This window comes from Labeo rohita, chromosome 25 (assembly GCF_022985175.1).
Source record: "Labeo rohita strain BAU-BD-2019 chromosome 25, IGBB_LRoh.1.0, whole genome shotgun sequence".
Lineage (NCBI taxonomy): Eukaryota > Metazoa > Chordata > Actinopteri > Cypriniformes > Cyprinidae > Labeo > Labeo rohita.
This window is the reverse complement of record NC_066893.1, coordinates 18,867,093-18,885,944: the sequence shown is the minus strand read 5'-3', so window position 1 is coordinate 18,885,944 and position 18,852 is coordinate 18,867,093. Positions and strand designations below refer to the sequence as shown.

The following is an 18,852-nucleotide window of genomic DNA, read 5'->3' as shown; positions in this document are numbered from 1 at the left end:
ACCTTCATGTTGTTTCATGTTTTTTTTTCTATGTGCATTATTGCACAGCACTTTTTTGTTTCCTAAATTTGTTCAGTCAAAAAGAAAACATACATTTACAACTCTCTATTTAAAGAATCTTGAAAATAAAATGAGACTACACTGTAAAAAACAAAAAACAATTTGTTGAGTCAGCTTAAAATTTAAAAAAAATTTTTTTTTTTTAAATTTTAAGTTCAGTCAACTCAAATAAGTTTAGTCAACTTGAAATGTTAAGTTGTACTAAGTTTAAACGTAGATATTTGTGTTTGTTAAATTAAAAAAAAGGTAACCCAGCTGCCTTAAAATTTTAAGTTGAATCAACTCAAGTATCTAAGTCACTAACATTTCAAGTTGAATAAACGTTTTTAGAGTTGACTGAACCTTAAAATTTTAAGGCAGCTAAGTAACAAATTATTTTAAGTTGATTCAACAAATTGTTCTTTACAGTGTAGGGCTATCAAATGTCAATATTACAAAAAAACACTACAAAAGTATCATAAAAGCATGAAAGTTAGGATGTTTGGTTACTGCATGGATTCAGAAGACTTGAAATACAGCACACAAGACATATAAACCACTTTTATAATGCTTACATGCTGCCTTTTGTCATTCTAGAGCCCTAATTGGCATTAATTTGTAACCCTGGACCACATAACCAGTTGTGTATATTTGTAGCAATAGCCAAAAATACATTGTATGGGTCAAAATTATTGACTTTTCTTTTGAGAAAAAAAATCACTAGGATATTAAGATCATGTTCCACGAAGATATTTTGTAAACATCCTACTATAAATATATCAAAACTTCCAAAATAAAGATTCACATCTAATGTACTCACCCCCATTGTCATCCAAGATGTTCATGTCTTTCTTTCTTCAGTCGTAAAGAAATTATGTTTTTTGAGGAAGAAGTTTCAGCATTTTTCTTCATATAGTGGACTTCTATGGTGCCCCAATTTTGAACTTCCAAAATGCAGTTTAAATGCGGCTTCAAACGATCCCAAATGCGGTTGTAAACAATCCCATCTGAGAAAGAAGGGTCTTATCTAGCAAAACGATCGGTTATTTTCATAAAAATAATACAGTTTCTATACTTTTTAATGTCAAATGCTTGTCTTGTCTCACTTTGCCTAAACTGTTTTTATTCTAGTTCATGACAGTTAGGGTATGTCGAAAAACTCTCATCTCATGTTCTCCCTTAACTTCAAAATCGCCCTATATCGCTGTTTTAGCTTTTTTGTTAAGGGTGTTTGATCTTCTTTGCATGTTCACTTTGCAAAGACTGGCTCGGTACTTCTGCAGCGATGTAGGATGATTTTGAAATGATTTTTGAAGTTGAGGGAGAAAATACGATTGGAGTTTTTCAACATACCTTAACTGTCTTTTTTAATGAAAATAACTGATCGTTTCACTAGATAAGACCCTTCTTCCTTGACTGGGATCATTTACAAACACATTGGGATCGTTTGAAGCCGCATTTAAACTGCATTTTGGAAGTTCAAAATCGGGGCACCATATCAGTCCATTATATGAAGAAAAATGCTGAAATGTTTCCCTCAAAAAAATTATTTCTTTACAAATAAAAAAGAAAGACATGAACATCTTGGATGACAAGGGGGGTGAGTACATTATATGTGAATTTTTGTGAATATGTGAAACCTTTTTTTGCACCCAAGTCCGGATTTTCAAATAGTTGTATCTCAGCCAAATATTATCCTATCCTATCAAACTATGAAGCTTACTTATTCAACTTTCAGATTATATAAATCTCAAAAAAAACTGACCATTATGACTGGTTTTGTGGTCCAGGCTCACATTTTACAAAAAGACTATAGTATCAGCATAATAATGTTTATTTTCAGAAAAAGGTACAAAAGCTATCACTGGGATGGTATGTTTTCAAAAAGTACACTTTTGTACCTAAATTAGCCATTAAGGATGCATATTAGCACCTTTTCAAAAGTACCACACCCAGTGATAGCTTTTGTACCTTTTTATTCTGAAAGATTTTTAAAATCAGCAGCATGTATATCAAGAATAAATAACTATGCATTAACAGATTTACTTTAAGTACATCATATAGTGGTTTTATACAGCAATAGCATTGTTTTGTAAGGTACAGTGAGCTACACGTTTAATTTGGTCCATTATGCAAAGAGTAAGTGCAGAATTAAATTAGGTGAATTATTGAACTAAACACGCTCATTAGACTCATTGTCTTCTCTGAATGATGATGTGCACATCTCACTCGGGTGAAAATCAGTGTAGGTCCTCTCTATTGAATTACACGATAACACACGATGCTACACCAGAGCAGGCCCTTTCCGTTTCATATTACACTGCTGTCTAACAGGTGGCCGGCAGCTCATAGTCGAGGTTGCGCTGAAATAAGTGTGATCTTGTAAGGTCAGGTGTGTGTCGACTCACTTTATTCTAACCCAAAAACACAAAGATTGAAATGTAGTCTAGTCTGCCGAAAGGAACGCCAGAAGGGAGAGGCTGAATTCTTCTAATGAATACATACATTTGTTGCAGATTGTTACCCATTTTTTCCAGATTACATTGGGCACCTTGTTGCCAAGACAACAGCAATTAGCAAGAACTGGGTTACCAGGCAGACAGTGGCTACAACAAAGTACACATCGTAACCATAGTAACCAGGGTCAGGCCAGCAGCGCGGGCTTGTCTTCGCATCGCATGTGGTAGGAAATGTATGCGTTTTGGCCTTATATTCTCATAAAGTCTGATAACACGACGTATATGCTGCAAACACTAACATATGGTCCGTGACCTCCTCTCGTAATTAACCTCAGGTTAATGTTTTACCAAAACAACTGACTGACACGTGGATTTCTGTTGCTATTTGTACTGCCCACTCACCGTTAATTCAAACATTGACCTTATTCAAAACCTTTAACCCAGTTTGAAGCTGATAAGCAATATTTTTGGATTTACACATACAGATGACCATTACTAAACATGCAAACATCTCTTATTATAACTGACAAATCAACAAAAATCTTATATGTTGAAATATATGTTATATGTTAATGTTAATGTCCTTATATGTTAAATCATACATGCATACTTTTCCTCTTTTTTTTTTTTTTTTTTTATAAAAAACTACATGGAAGCTTATTCCTTCCACAGAATGAATGAATGAATGCATGAATAAACAAATAAATAAAGGTAAATGTAATTTATCATTTTATAATTCTGACTTTTTTTGAGTTTATATCCCAATTCTCAGAAAAAGTCAGAATTGTAAGACAAACTCAGAATCTATGAATATAAATTTGCAGTTTTGTAAAGAAAACTGAAATTTCAGCTATCACCTCTGAATTTTTAGATCTTAACTTGCAATTGTGAGATCCAAATAATTCAGAGCAGAAAAGTCTGAATTGTGAAATACAAACTCACGATCCTTAGAAAAGTTGAAATTTTGAGATTCAAATGCACAATTTTGAGAAAAGTTGAAATTGTGAGACACAAATTCAATTCTGAGAAAAAAAACTTTAAATTGTGACATACAGACTCACAATTCTGAGAAGTCTGAATTGTGAGATACAGTTGCACAATTTTGAGAAGAAAAGTTTGAATTGTGAGCTACAAACTCACAATTCTAAGAAAAGTTTGAATTGTGAGACACAAATTCACAATTCTGAGAAAAAAATTATAAGTTGTGAGTTAGAAACTCATAACTGAGAAGAAAAGACTAAATTGTGAGATACAAATTCACGATTCGGAGAAAAGTCTGAATTGTGAGATAAAAACTCGTGATTCTGAGATAAAAACTCGTGATTCTGAGAAAAAAATTCTAAATTGTGAGATTCAAACTCACGATTCTGAGAAGAACTTGTGAATTTGTATCTCACAATTCAGACTTTTCTTCTTAGAATTGTTAATTTGTATCTCACAATTCACATTTCTTCATGGAATTGAGTCTGTATCTCACAATTAAGACTTTTACTGAATTGAGAGTTGCTAACTTACAGTTTAGACTTTTCTTAAAAACTAACAATTCTAAGAAGAAAAGTCTGAATTGATAGATACAAACTCACAATTTTGAAAAGAACTTGTGAATTTGTATCTCACAATTCAGACTTTTCTTCTCAAAATTGTGAATTTTACCCTTCACAAGGAGGGTAAGCCACAAACATTCATTACCAAAGAAGCTGGCTGTTCAAAGAGTGCTGTATCCAAGCATGTTAACAGAAAGTTGAGTGGAAGGAGACAGTGTGGAAGAAAAAGATGCACAACCAACCGAGAGAACCGCAGCCTTGAGAGTCTTGTCAAGCAAAATCAATTCAAGAATTTGGATGAACTTCACAAGGAATGGACTGAAGCTGGGGTCAAGGCATCGAGAGCCACCACACACAGACGTGTCAAGGAATTTGGCTACAGTTGTCGTATTCCTATTGTTAAGCCACTCCTGAACCACAGACAACGTCAGAGACGTCTTACCTGGGCTAAGGAGAAGAAGAAATGAACTGTTGCCCTGTGATCCAAAGTCCTCTTTTCAGATCAGAGCAAGTTTTGTATTTCATTTGGAAACCAAGGTCCTAGAGTCTGGAGGAAGAGTGGAAAAGCTCATAACCCAAGTTGCTTGAAGTCCAGTGTTAAGTTTCCACAGTCTGTGATGATTTGGGGTGCAATGTCATCTGCTGGTGTTGGTCCACTGTGTTTTTTGAAAACCAAAGTCACTGCACCCATTTACCAAGACATTTTAGAGCACTTCATGCTTCCTTTTGCTGACCAGCTTTTTAAAGATGCTGATTTCATTTTCCAGCAGGATTTGGCACCTGCCCACACCGCCAAAAGCACCAAAAGTTGGTTAAACGACCATGGTGTTGGTGTGCTTGACTGGCTAGTAAACTCACTAGACCTGAACCCCATAGAGAAAAGAGAAAGAGACCAAAAAATGCAGATGAGCTGAAGGCCACTGTCAAATAAACCTGGGCTTCCATACCACCTCAGCAGTGCCACAAACTGATCACCTCCTTGCCACGCCCAATTGAGGCAGTAATTAATGCAAAAGGAGCCCCTACCAAGTATTGAGTACATATACAGTAAATGAACATACTTTCCAGAAGGCCAGCAATTCAGGAAAAATGTTTTTTTTATTGGTCTTATGAAGTATTCTAATTTGTTGAGGTTTGTTGAGTTTTTGTTAAATGTGAGCCAAAATCATTACAATTAGAAGAACCAAAGACTTTAACTACTTCAGTCTGTGTGCACTGAATTTATTTAATACACAAGTTTCACAATTTGAATTGAATTGCTGAAATAAATGAACTTTTTCAAGACATTCTAATTTATTGAGATGCACCTGTATATTTTTAGCAAATCAGTCTGAAAGTGTTATTGTTCATTAAGTGGGTTCATTCAGTGAAGTATCTGTCGGACTGATTAGAAACTCAAGAACTTGTGAGTCTGCTGAACAATTCAATAAAGCACCCGGTTCTTAATAGTCATTTGTTTCTGAATTGGATTACATTGGTTGCTCTGCACCTGTTTGATTTACTAAAAGGGATCAGCTCCTAAGAGTCATTCATTAGTAAATTGCACTATACTACTTGTGCTGTATGTTTTTGCACGCAGAATGCAGAAAAAAAAATAAATCAAATAAATGATCAAAAATATCTTCATTTGTGTTCTGAAGATGAACAAAGGTCTTACGGATGTGAAAAACAACATGAGGGTGAGCAATTAATGACAGAACTTTTATTTTTAGGTGAACCAACCCTTTAATATGAAACTCATGAGTTTGTTTGTTTGATTTACTAAACAAAAAAAAAAAAAAAACAGTTGTTTTTGAATCATGTAACACTGGTTGCACTGTATAATTTTGATACACTGGAAAGAACTAGCCATTAAGGATCATTTGTTTGTGAATCAGTTTACAATGTTTTCCATTTTAAACCGGTCATTTTTTTTTCGAAAAAAAAAAATCTGTGTACTTTTTAAGCACAGGGTCTGAGATGCGCATTCACGACACTACATACTATTGAATCACATCGAAAGGTAATGCGGAACTGCAGACCCAGTGTTTACAAAGCGAACGCGTAAAGACTGAGAAAGTGCAAGTAAGTCAAACGCTGTTTACAAACAAAAACAATGTTGGACGTTGTAGGAAAAAATAAGATAAATATATTATATAAATATAATTAAAATGTTACGTGTTACTTCCCTAACACATCTACTGCTTACACAAACGTTGATCGCACTACAAACAAGACAAAACTATAATGCTATAAGAAACGGAAAAGATTAATTCATTGTTTACCTGGGTCTTTATTCTATGATTAGCTCACCTCACCTCTTATCTGACAAGTTTTCGGATTTGAGTCATTCGTTAATCACGTGACAGCCCCATAAGATGAACGAACGACTCGAAAATCCCGAAGACTCAAAACAGGTGAACTAATTCCAGTACAGAACATAATAGAATGTTGCACATGCGCAACTGAACGAATCACTCCCCCGAGACGACTCATTCTTCCCGAGTCACATTAAAGATTCGTTCAAAATTAACAAATCATTCAAGAACGCGCATCCCAGAGCCTGTGCTACACAAGCTTTTGTGCTTAAGTATACAAATTTTTATTTTTGGAAAAAATGACTGATCGTTTTGCTAGATAAGACCCTTCTTCCATGGCTGGGATCGTTTAGAGCCTTTTAAAGCTGTATTTAAACTACATTTTGAAAGATCAAAATCAGGGGCACAATAGAAGTCCATTATATGAAGAAAAATCCTGAAATGTTTTCCTCAAAAACCATAATTTCTTTACGACTGAAGACAGAAAGACATGAACATCTTGGATGACAAGGGGGTGAGTAAATTATTTGCAAATTGTTGTTCTGGAAGTGGACTTCTCCTTTAAGTAATTATCAATTCTTTTACATCTTAAGCATAAATTTGATGAAAAAGTGTAAAACGTTTTCACCAGTTTCAACTTGACTTCAGCAGCTGCCTTAAAATTCTAAGTTAAATTAACTTAAAACTACAAGTCATTTCAAATCACTACAATAATTGGAGTTGAAATTACTTGCACTTTTAACTTGGACTAAAAAAAAAAAAAAAAAAAACCTTTACATCAATATAGTACGACTCAAACAGCAGTCAGTACACTGATCATTTACTCACCGCCATGTCATCCAGATGTTCATGTCTTTCTTCCTTCAGCTGAAAAGAAATTTAAATTTGAGGATAACATTTCAGAATTTTTCTCCATATAGTGAACTTCAATGGGAGCCAATGGGTTGAAAGTCCAAATTGCAGTTTCAGTGTAGCTTCAAAAAACTCCACATGATCCCAAGCGAGGATTAGGGGTCTTATCTAGCAAAACGATCAGTCATTTTCTAAAAAAAAAATGACTTCCTCAAAAACCTTAATTTCTTTTCGACTGAAAAAAGAAAGAAAGACATGAACATCTTGGATGACATGGGGTGAGTAAATTATCTGGAAATTTTAATTCTAGAGTGAACTAATAATTTACTAGCAATTTCTGAGCATATGACATGAGATGATTTTCTCTTAGTGTAATATGCATGTTTTTAGATTTTTGTTACCTTAAAAAGCAAACTGCATTGTATTTTTCTCTCTTTTTATACAATAGGGGTCAGTATATTTTTTCCTCAAACCACACACACACTGTTCAAACCAGATCCCTCCCACTCTCATGTCCAGAGGCTTTCCCCAGGTGTCCAGAGGGCGTCAGAATGTGTTCAATTAGCTTGTGTAACCAGAGGCAGGGCGGACACTTAATCCCACAGCACCTGCTGCCTCTTCACAGGTTAACCCCAGTCAGCCATGTCACCGACCGAGGCAGGATATCACACGTTAGCCCGGCTCAGTGGCCCTGGATTTACTTGGCCGTCTGATTGGACGTGATCTCCAAGCTGGCCGACCGGCAAGCAGCTGGACACCTAATTAGGCGGCCGAATAAACCCAGATGAAGTTTTTCAGGTGACGCTCGCCCTCTCTGCATGCTAGGTTGCTGCCATTTGTGCAGACTTAATTAACACAAAATAAGTGCCTGATTACAAGTTTGAAGAGTCTATACTTACAAAAAGTGGAAAAGTGTTACAGGGCCATCAAACACTTGCCACCTGTGTTGTTTCGAGGGCTAAGGGCACAGGCAAATTCGAGATACAAAGACAATCATAAAATGAATGTAAAATTAAACAAAGATACATTATGTTATTTTTAAAAATTGCACATGTATATAAAAGAGAAAGAGGTTAGGTGATTTTTTTGAATAGGCATATGCCAAAAACGCTGTTTTTGGCCAAGAAAAAGAAACAGAAGTGCATCTTTTATGACAACATGCCCCAATAGTGAGACACGTTGCCCAAAGTGTGGGGTACGTTATCACAATGGAACCTGCCATTAAACAGTCTATTAAAAGCTTCTGAGCAAAACGTAAACTTTAAAATTTTGATGAAAGATAAAATTCATGCGACAGCAAAAAACGTAAACGTAACAAAATATTAAATCACTGTTTTGGCCAACATTGTAAGTAATAAAATCCATTAAAATGATTAAATATAAATTCCAAACCTTACAATTTATGCAGAAACTGTTTCTTTAGTATCATTTTATTATACACGACCAGTCAAAAGTTTTTGGACCGTAAGATTTTTAATGTTTTTCGACATGTTTTTAAGTCTCTTCTGCTCACCAAGCCTGCATTTATTTGATCCAGCAATACAACAAAAGCAGTAATATTGTAAAATATTTTTACTACTTAAAATAACTGTTCTCTATTTGATTATATTTTATAATATAATTTATTCCTGTGATCAAAGCTCAGTTTTCAGCATCATTACTCCTGTCTTCAGTGTCACATGATCCTTCAGAAATCATTTGCTGATTTGTTGTTCAAGAATTTTTTTTTATCATTATTATTATTATCAATATTTACAACAGTTATTTTTTCAGGATTCTTTGATTAATAGCAAGATCCAAAGACCAGCATTTTTTTAAAATAAAAAGCTTTTGTAACATTATACACTATACCATTCAAAAGCTTGGAGTCAGTATCATTAATTAATTAATTTATTTATTTATTTAGTTATTTTTTTTATTTTATTATTTTAAAATTAATCAAAACTGATGATAAAGACATTTATAAGGGATTTCTATTTCAGATAAATTATTCTGAACATCCCATTCATCAAAGAAAACTGAAAAAAAAAAAATCTACTCCGCTGTTTTCGACATCATAAATGTTTTTAAAGCAGCAAATCAGAATATGGAAATGATCTCTGAAGGATCATGTGACTGGAGTAATGATGCTAAAAAATTAAGCTTTAAAATCAAAGGCATAAATTACGTTTTAAGATATATTCAAATAGAAAACAGACATTTTAAATTGTAAAAATATTCCAAAATTTTAATGTTTTTGCTGTACTTTGGATCAAATAAATGTAGGCATTTAAAATCTTGCTGTCCAAAAACTTTTGACTAGTAGCGTAGTTAAAAGTGTTCTAAAATAACTGTTATTTTAGTGCAATTTTAGTATATAAAACATTTTTTTATACAGTTGAGACTTGCCTGAATGTATGCCAGTATTTAGTTCACTTGTTTACCAAACAAGCTATTTTAATTTATATGATTAACCTATAAAACTAATTTATGTAAAAAAAGAAAATTAATGCATGTCATAAAAAAAAAAAAAAAAAAAAAAAACACAATTTTAATTAGTGCAACTAATTACAATCTTAAAAAATAAGGTAAAATGTATATAAAATGATATTACATATAAATAATATTATAAATTATATAATTATTTCCTTTGTGTGCACTACAATTCAGCTGAGTCAACATTTACATCGTTTCAAAGTGCAAGCATGCAAAAATTACGAAAGGTTCTGAACTGAATTTCTATCCACCATTTATTAGCTTTACCTAGACTATCAGTACATTTTGATGAAATAAATCCTAATCTTCTCCTTCAAACAGAAAATAAACTTGAAATCAGTAGTTCTCATAAAAATGAAAGTCATTCAAAAGTCAACCATTAACGGTCATTTTAAGTTTTAAACTGCAAAATACTTTAAATAACTCTAACCGGCTCCAAATTAGAGCAGAAGGGATTGTAATTGCATATCATAAAAGACTTTGTGACAAGTTAGAGGAGAATAACACCTAGGGAGGTAGACAACTGACCTATGCAATGAGCTCTGCAACTTTACATGCGGCAGAGCCGACCGATGCCGCTATAAAAACCCATGAAGCAAGCCGAAATGTCAAGCTACTTTAAATGTTCCTGCTAATAAGTCAGAAGGTTGGAGAGAAGCAGAGATTTTCAATTGACGACACACAGATATCCCGTGTTTTACAAAGCGCGGCCGTGATGGATGGTTCGGGTTCAGTAACACCTTTTAAACCGGAGTGATAAAGACCGCAATGAAAGACGCACTGTCTCTTTCTAACGGAGCAGGCAGCCACAACAATGACAGCTATTAAAGCATGTGACGAGGTCGGACTGAAAGAGCGTGGCATAACATCTCTGTCAGCACCAATTTTGTTGTGGTAAATGTTTTAGTTCTTCTCTCTCTTTATCTAATTAATTCTCTCATCCCCAGAGCAGTGCGGATCATTTGTGATGGGGACAGGTCACCGCGAGGCATAATGGAAACACAAAAGAAGGAAGAATGCGATGGAAAACGTTGAATAATGCAATCACAATTCACAACGTTTCACTTAATTTTCTCCTCAATCAAGTGTTCGGTACGTTTCACCTTTTCTCTCTCTCTCTCTCTCTCTCTCTCCCCCCCCCGCTTCTTTTTTTTCCCATGCAGCGCAAAACTGAACTGATTGCACGGGGAAATTATAACCCCGGTAAGATTTTTTTGTTCCATACCGCGGCAGCACCATTACAGATGAATTAAATGAGAGAGAAGCCCTACGAAGCACAGTCGACACCCTCCCACTCCCGCCCACGCCGAACCCTAGGATCACACTTTTCAATCCAGTCCGCGGCTAAAAGCATTCATTCCTGCGTTCAGGGGCCCCGCGCACAACCGCGCCTGGAGCACCTACAAGAACGCGGTCATCTTGCTGGACAGGGGAAATTTCTGTCAGTAACTAGCGGGATATCAGGGATTCGTATTCATAAAGCCTTGAGAGAATGATTACACTTACAGTAGTTGCACTTAGGGGTCCACTCAAAAAAAATGGCACTCTGCGGAACTTCAAGAAAAGAAAGCTTTTAGACTGGTGGGGGGAGATTTGACATGCTCCTTTCCCACCGAGACGGGCGACTCCGAATACGAGTCGTCTGGGATTTACGCCTTCGATTTATTAGTTCTAATTGTATTTCGGCTTCATTATGAAGAGGAAAAAATCTTTCCCCTCCGTATGGAAGTTCAAACAAAACGCTGGCGTTTCAAAGCTGTCGCAATCTCCCGTATTGAAAATTGTCCTTCAATCAGCGCTGAAGTGCTTGTTAAAACAGATGCATTTTCTTCAACCTCTGCTCTATCAACTGAACAATCGTATTCCCACAGGGAAGCCTCTCACTTAGTCAACTGGCTATAATGAATCAATTTCAGAATTAGTTTTTGTTGTTATTATTGTGGCATTAGTGTTGCTGTGGTGTTGCGTGCTTCGAACCCACCTCCGTTTTTTTGGTTAATGCTGGTCGACTATGTGGGAGCTGGCTTGGTAATGGAAGCTGAACTAGTTCATTAAGCTTTCGAGGGGGGAAACTGCTAAAAGGGGGCATTAGCATGTTCCATACTTTCTCTGCTATTCAAAAATGCCAGATGACGAATGTGAACTGACAATGTCTTAATGTTCTGCCTGTTTGCTGAAACACAAAACATCTGTTTTGACAATAATCTTTCACCTTCAGCGAGACAAGTCAGGACAATGGGTCAAACAATACTGTAATATAAATGAACCATTTTATTTTGCACATTTGCTAAAAGAAAAGCTAAAACACTTAGAGTGCAAATGCATAAAACACATCACATTTGTAACAAATAAAACTTTAATATAAAAAGTATATAAAACAAAACATAGCTCCGTGAGTCTCTCAAATCGCACGTCTCTACTCACACACGTGCGCTATCATACGCATCCGTGCCGCATGTGAAAGTTGACGACGTATTCGGCGTTGGTGCGCTGCACAGAGATGGCGAACGGCTCGAAGGGATGGAAGGTGAACGCGACCAGTCTCCTGACCGCGTGGTTAATGGGTCTGCCCAGCAGGCCTGCCTGGATCTTAAATTTCAGCAACCCTGAGTCCCTTGCGTAGAACCTGCAGGAGGAAGGAAAAAAAGCAGTGGCGGTTTATTACGAGGCCAAATCGCCGTGTGTTTTACAGCATAAGCGAACTGTTGTTTGGTACATCAGAGAATTATGGTAACATTTGTCAGGGAAATTTTTGAGCGCTCTCAGGAAGTGTTTTAAAGATCGCCTGTCACGGCATGAAATTACACTTCAGTAGTGTTCAAGACTTAACAAGGAAGTTGATGCAGACCTCACGCTGGGCCTCATTTTTCACTATACTGAAAAAGTGGGCGTACATTCTGGCCTCTTCTGCAAATCACTGTCTTTGTCAACAAACTCTGAACTTTGCATATGTCTATATTTAAGCTTGCAAGAGAACAAACCTCAGTAATATTCAGGAGTGCTTTAAAACTAAAGGGAATATAAATATTCCAATAAAAAGTCATTAATTGCACTAAAATATCTCAATGTATAAAGGACTTTTGAACTCAGAGGTACCGTATGGGATGATCGCCACAGGTCTTTGGCCGTTCCATGACAGACACCCACTTGTCATCATAGCTGAAGAGGGAGAGGTCCAGATACGGGCTGCTGCTGTAGGACTGAGCACTGATGGGCAGCTGCCCGAGAAGCCTTCTGACTGCCTCTGTGTGCCCTCCGTATTTGGCATTCACAATGGTGTCTTTAAACCTGGGCACAAACAAACCGGTCCATAAATAAAATGCAGGACAAGTGGCTCTAACAAAATAATACCAATGAGTTTCTCAGTGCTGTGTTTGTCCAACACAACGAATAAAATCCAAGAACTGACTGGTTGGAACAAAAGCTTTGATTAAAATGCATGACAGACCCTGCATAGCCCAGAAAGGTAGTAAGGACATCGTTAAAATAGTCCATGTGACATCAGCGGTTCAACCGTACTTTTCCGAATCTGCGAAAATACTTTTAGTGCACAAAGAGAAACCACCTAATTCGATGATTTTTGGCAAATCCCGTTAATTTACCACAGAAATATATTGATTTTTAACATTTATGATTGTTATAGCGCCACCCAGGGTCGAATTTCCATAAATTCGTGGTTGCGTGGTTGTTAAAAATCAACTGTCGTATATGCTCACCTAGTTTCATGAAGTTTTGAGTTTTCATTTAGGATTTATAGGCTTTTGGGTATAATTGGCCATGCCAAAAAAAATGACACTGTTGTAGCTAACCAAAGTGTAAAGTTCAATATTTTTGTAATAATTATGAATGGTCCGGAGAATTGGTTTTGTTGATATTAAGTGAAAAACCTAATACTAGTTTGCAAAAGTAGTCTTTTTAAATAATATTGAATATTTAATGAACAATCTGATTGACAACAGTGGTCCTAGAGGCAAAGTTGTTCAAAAAGAGGAAATCTATCATATGATATGAAGATCTAGTGTTTGTGTGAATTGAAATATTGTGTTTTTAAAGCCTTTTTTACTGTTAAAGCTAGGGATAGGCAATTTGTCAGATTTTATAGATTCATTCGAATGTAATGATTTGCCACAATATTAATATTGTGGTTTACCAGGATATATATATATAAAAACACAGAAAGCAGTTATTTTAAATTATTACTGTTTTTACTGTATTTTAAATAAAATGAATGCGACCTTGGCAAGCGTGAGAGACCGCTTTAAAAATAATATTAATAATAGTGTAGAAAAAAGTCTGTCTGCATCATTTTGAATGGAGGCGGGTTTTCAAAAAGTTTCAGAAGCTTGAGGTTTTCCTCCATTTTTCCCAGAACCTGCATTTGTGAGGTCTACATAATTAGGGTTTTTAATATCAAAAGGTGTCGGCATGAGCGAGTTCCCACCCAATATGTAGAGCGGCACATTTACACAGAGTCATTGTTACAGCCTTTTGTGAGACATGCCTCCTCTGGCTCGACCATCAATTTGTGGCTTTCGAATTGGCCTTTATATTTATATCTCACCTGCGCTGCACCTGACGGGCAAAGTTGTTGCTGGAAGCAGAACAGGGGAACTGCACGGCCTCGCTGTGGAGCGTGGCGTTCCGGAAGAGGTCGCAGAAGTTTTCAAAAAGCTCCAGAAGTTTGTCTGAAGTATTCTCGAAAACCGCAATAACTTCGGTGGTTAGCATATTGTAAACCACAAAGAAAGAGGGCTAGAAATGAGAATTGAGAAGGAAGTTTACACAATCCATCAACCATGACGCAACACAAATCCCACTTGTATCCCAAGATTCACAACAAAACGACAACAAGTATTATATCTTACACTACCAGAGATTAAGGGATGACGCCAGCAAGGGCATATCTGATTTAATCTCTGGTTACGTGAGGTGAGCTTGTGGTTTGTACCTGTGAGGGGTCGGTGACCCTCAGCGTGACCACGTCTTCACTGGTGTATTTTATGAACAGGTGATGTTCATCCAGGAGCTGCATCTTCCACATGCGCAGCTGCCTGAGCTGATCGAAGAATTGAAAGAACCTGCGTTTGGCCGTGGCGCTGCCGTCCTGTTCTGCCCTCCTCCACAGGTACACCAGCAGACGGTGCTTTAAGGAGTTGATGGTTTTCTCCTTGTACAGACGGGAGAAACCGGGCTGGCCTTCAGCCTGGGCCTCGGAGTAAACTGCAGACAGCGTCAGCAGGTCATCCTCGTAACAAAAACGACCAATGGTGCGCACGTCAAGGAAGGTTCCTTCCGGTGTCACCTGGTCACGAAGAACCGAAATTAAATTTTGTTCAACATTTTAGTATGTTTTAATATTTTTGTAAGTATTAATTAATTGTTTCCATGTTTATTTGTACAAACAGTAGAGAATATGTAGAAAATTATGGACAGAAGAGGGGGAAAAGAATCGAGACAGTCAGTCATACCGAACTACATCAAAACCTTTTTCTTTTTCTTTTTTTTGAATATGGAAATTTAAGTATATATAATTTTGTAAACTACATTTTTCTTAAAACTTAATATATATCTCAATAATATTTTAAGAATATTTATTTAAGAACAAACATTTTATATATGAAAGATTTATTGGCATTTTTGCACAAAAAAGTAGAGACATTCAAATTTAAACCTGCGATGCCTGTGTTTTATAAACAATTATGTTAATAACATTTTAAGAATATATCTTATATTTAAGAACATATATTTTATATCTGAAAGGTTTATTGGCATTTTTGCTATTTATTTTTGCCCAAAATAGCAGAACAACTCAAATACAAACCTGCGACACCTGCATTTTATAAACAATCATGTTAATATTATTTTCAGGATATATTCTATATTTAATGATTATACATTTATTTACATATATGAACGAATTATTGGCATTTTTTCTATTTATTTTTGCCCAAAAAAAGAGAAATTCAAATTCAAACCTTTGACACCTGTATTTTATAAACAATTGTTTATAATATTTTTAAAATATATCTTATATTTAAGAATATACATTTTAGATATGAACGATTTATTTCCATTTTTGCCCAAAAAAGCTGAGAAAAATCTAATTCAAACCTGTGACGCCTGAATTTTATAAACAATTATGTTAATAATATTTTAAGAATACGTGATATATTTAAGAATAAACATTTTATGCATGAAAGATTTATTGCCATTTCTGTTATTTATTTCCGTCCAAAAAAGTACAGAAATTCATATTTAAACCTGTGACACCTGCATTTATAATTAACAAAATTTTTAAAAATATCTCTTATATTTCATAATAAACATTTAATATACTAAAAATAAAAATATACTTTGTTTTGTATATTTAGGATCTTTATGTTTATATATTTAATATATTAAAGAAAATACATTTCTCTCTTTTTTTTTCTACTTATATCTGTGAAAAAGTAGAAAATTGACTAAATAAATTTTGCTTTGATAATAATATATATATATATATATATATATATATATATATATGCCAATAATATCTTAAAAATCTTTTTTGTTTAATTTAAGAACATGTTTTTTATACTTAGTATTTTAACTAAAACAAAACAAATATACATTTTTGCATTTTTCCTATTTATATTTTTCCAAACCGTAATGGGTGTAAATTGGGTGATGAGACTGGAAAATGGCACACCAAAAAAAGTCTGACTATGTTAATATTTTAAGAATATATTCTATGCATTTTAGATTTAAGAAAACAATATAGATTTCTCTCTTTTTTGGGCATTTTGCTACCTTTCTTTAAACAATTTTATCAATAACATTTAACAAATAGGAAAAATAATTATTTTCCTTTTTTGCCCATTTTGTATGAACTGTAGTGAACTGAGAGGAATGGTAGGAATAAAATCGAAATAGAAATAAAATACAAGACACAGTTGCAGGTGATTTGTGTTATACAGCAAAGTCTTACACACTTACCTGAAAGACATGTATGGTCTGTTGCTGCACAGAAAGCACAGCCAGTATATTTCTATACAGGTACAGTCCCTGATTGTGTGAAAGAATGATTTTGTCACACTTAAAGGTGCGTGTATCACACAGCCGGCCTGTGTGCAGGTCTATGATGTGCAAAGAGTAGTCCTCAAGAGGAGACCGTGGATTCGGTGTCACAGATTCATTGTTTCTATACACCTCGAAAAAGTGTGGATGAGGTTCTTCAGGCAGGTAAGCAGCCGAGCCGACGATCACATAACGGCAATCGTCGGTGAAAAGACTGCACTCCCTATTCAAGTGCTCACCGTTGGAGGCCACGTTGGTTACATGAAGAAGGGAAAAGAACCGTTCAAAGAGTCTGCCTCTGATGTTGAGGGAGCGCTGGTCATTCCCATTGGCCAGCGTTTCTCCCTCCTGACCCTGGAGAAGATCTTCAGCAGCTTGGCATCCTTGGTACTCATAGATTTCCAAGGAGGTCTGATCAGAGGAAAATGCAATAAAGCATCGTCCGTCAGGGGAGAACTTACGCAGGAAGCAGGGAGGTTTCTCCACGTTCACTACTGTGAAGTTAGGGAACAGGTTCTGGTGGAAGCAACGCACACGGTACCAATGAGCCCCGACAGGACCGGAGCAAATCCGACGCCTTTCTAGCCGGTGGACGACGTTTTGGTTTTGGATGCGTCTCGGCTTCAGAGTGGGGAAATCGTCCTCTGATGTAGTGTTGTGGTGAGCAGCCATAATAACAGCTTTACCACTGCAAATGAGAAATTAAAAAATTAAGTTAACAAATGCAAAGCAAATAAAGTGGATCTGCTAACAAAATTATTTAAATTAAATATTTAAAAAAAAAACAATATACAGGCAGCCAGCCATGATAATAGCTTTACCCCTCCAAATGAGAAATGAAATAAAGTTAACAAATATAAAGCAAACAAATCAGATCTGCCTAAAAACATATTTTACATTATACCTTTATAATACAAAAAATAAACAAATAGACAGACAACTGCAAATGAGAAATCAAAACATTATTAGAAGAGATCATAATAATCAAGGTAATAAATGCAAAGCATATAGAGCAAATCCTTCTACAAAATGATTTTATAAAATACTCTATATAACAAAAAAATAGACTAAAAGGCAGATTAAAAAAGATAAAAATTTACTGAATTTCTAAATTAGTTAAAATAAATTAGTTAAAATACTGGAAGAAATCATAACAATAAAGTTAATAAATGCAAATCAGATTCAGCAGTTCTGCCTACAACGAGATAGACAGACAGATAGACAGATAGATAGATAGATAGATATTGCTTGAAGCTCTTTTGTTGCTCTTTCGGCTGTATTTTATAATTAAAGCTTAATGATAAGCTCGTTTAAAAGTGAATCAAATTAAAATATCAGTATAAACACACGCAGCTGAATAAGTTATGCATATCTTACCTGTACGTCCATTTAAATACTTCTCATGTTAATATTTGTACAGCTTTAGCTCTCTGAGAGCACAGGCATCGCGAGAGACAACCTACAGCCGCATAAAACAAAACATACAAGCGATAACCTTTAAAAGAGAGGTACAATGCGGTACAAAAGTTTATTTGACAGTGTACATAAGTTTAGAGCTCTGTTCGCTGTCTCAACGCCGGAAGTAACTACTGTTCGGTGAGCTCTGCGTATAAACACTGGACGTGAGGCGCAGAGAGTGTCAGAGCGCCCCCTTCAGCAGCGGCGAAACAGCGCAACTACACCTCTGGGGTGATACGAATGAGCGATTTGGAGTGATGAGATGTTCTGTCAGAATAACCTGTTGAAATCAGTAGTTCCGGGTGAATATGTGGCGGTTTTCTGAGGATATACTGTCAGTGATATAAGACAGATGATTTAGGAATAGTTCCCTGCTTAAAACTACCCTGGTGAAAAAACCAGCATATGCTGGGATGCTGGTTAGGTAGGTTTTGATGCTGATTTAAGCTGGTCCTTTGCTGGTTTATACTGGTTCTTAGCTGGTTTATGCTGGTCCTTAGCTGGTTTTTGCTGGTCATGTTGCTGGTCAAGGACCAGCATGAACCAGCAAAGGACCAGCTTAAACCAGCATCAAAACCTACAGCATATGCCGTTTTTTTCACCAGGGTAAGCTAGATTGTTGGACTCCCAAGTAAAACAGCTGGTATCTGGTATCTGAGCTGTTTTAGAATG

General features: G+C 35.7%; 1 protein-coding gene across 1 annotated transcript; it reads right to left on the bottom strand.

The window, feature by feature from the left end:
• Positions 1-11,305: 11,305 nt before the first annotated feature.
• On the bottom strand, positions 11,306-18,611 carry det1 (DET1 partner of COP1 E3 ubiquitin ligase). Its single transcript, XM_051098993.1, has 6 exons — positions 18,100-18,611; positions 16,642-17,410; positions 14,615-14,968; positions 14,228-14,418; positions 12,763-12,954; positions 11,306-12,292 (listed from the first exon to the last, which is right to left on the bottom strand). Exons 2-6 carry the CDS (start codon positions 17,392-17,394, stop codon positions 12,103-12,105), a joined length of 1,680 nt encoding a protein of 559 aa, XP_050954950.1. The 5' UTR covers positions 17,395-17,410; positions 18,100-18,611; the 3' UTR covers positions 11,306-12,102.
• Between the last annotated feature and the right edge of the window lie 241 nt (positions 18,612-18,852).

Coding starts and splice junctions, on each gene's coding strand:
- det1 (XM_051098993.1), bottom strand. CDS start 17,394: ATGGCTGCTCACCACAACACTACATCAGAGGACGATTTCCCCACTCTG. Junction 14,419..14,614: donor GGGTCACCGACCCCTCACAG/GTACAAACCACA, acceptor TCTCATTTCTAG/CCCTCTTTCTTTGTGGTTTA. Junction 12,293..12,762: donor TGTGGCGATCATCCCATACG/GTACCTCTGAGT, acceptor TTCCTCCTGCAG/GTTCTACGCAAGGGACTCAG.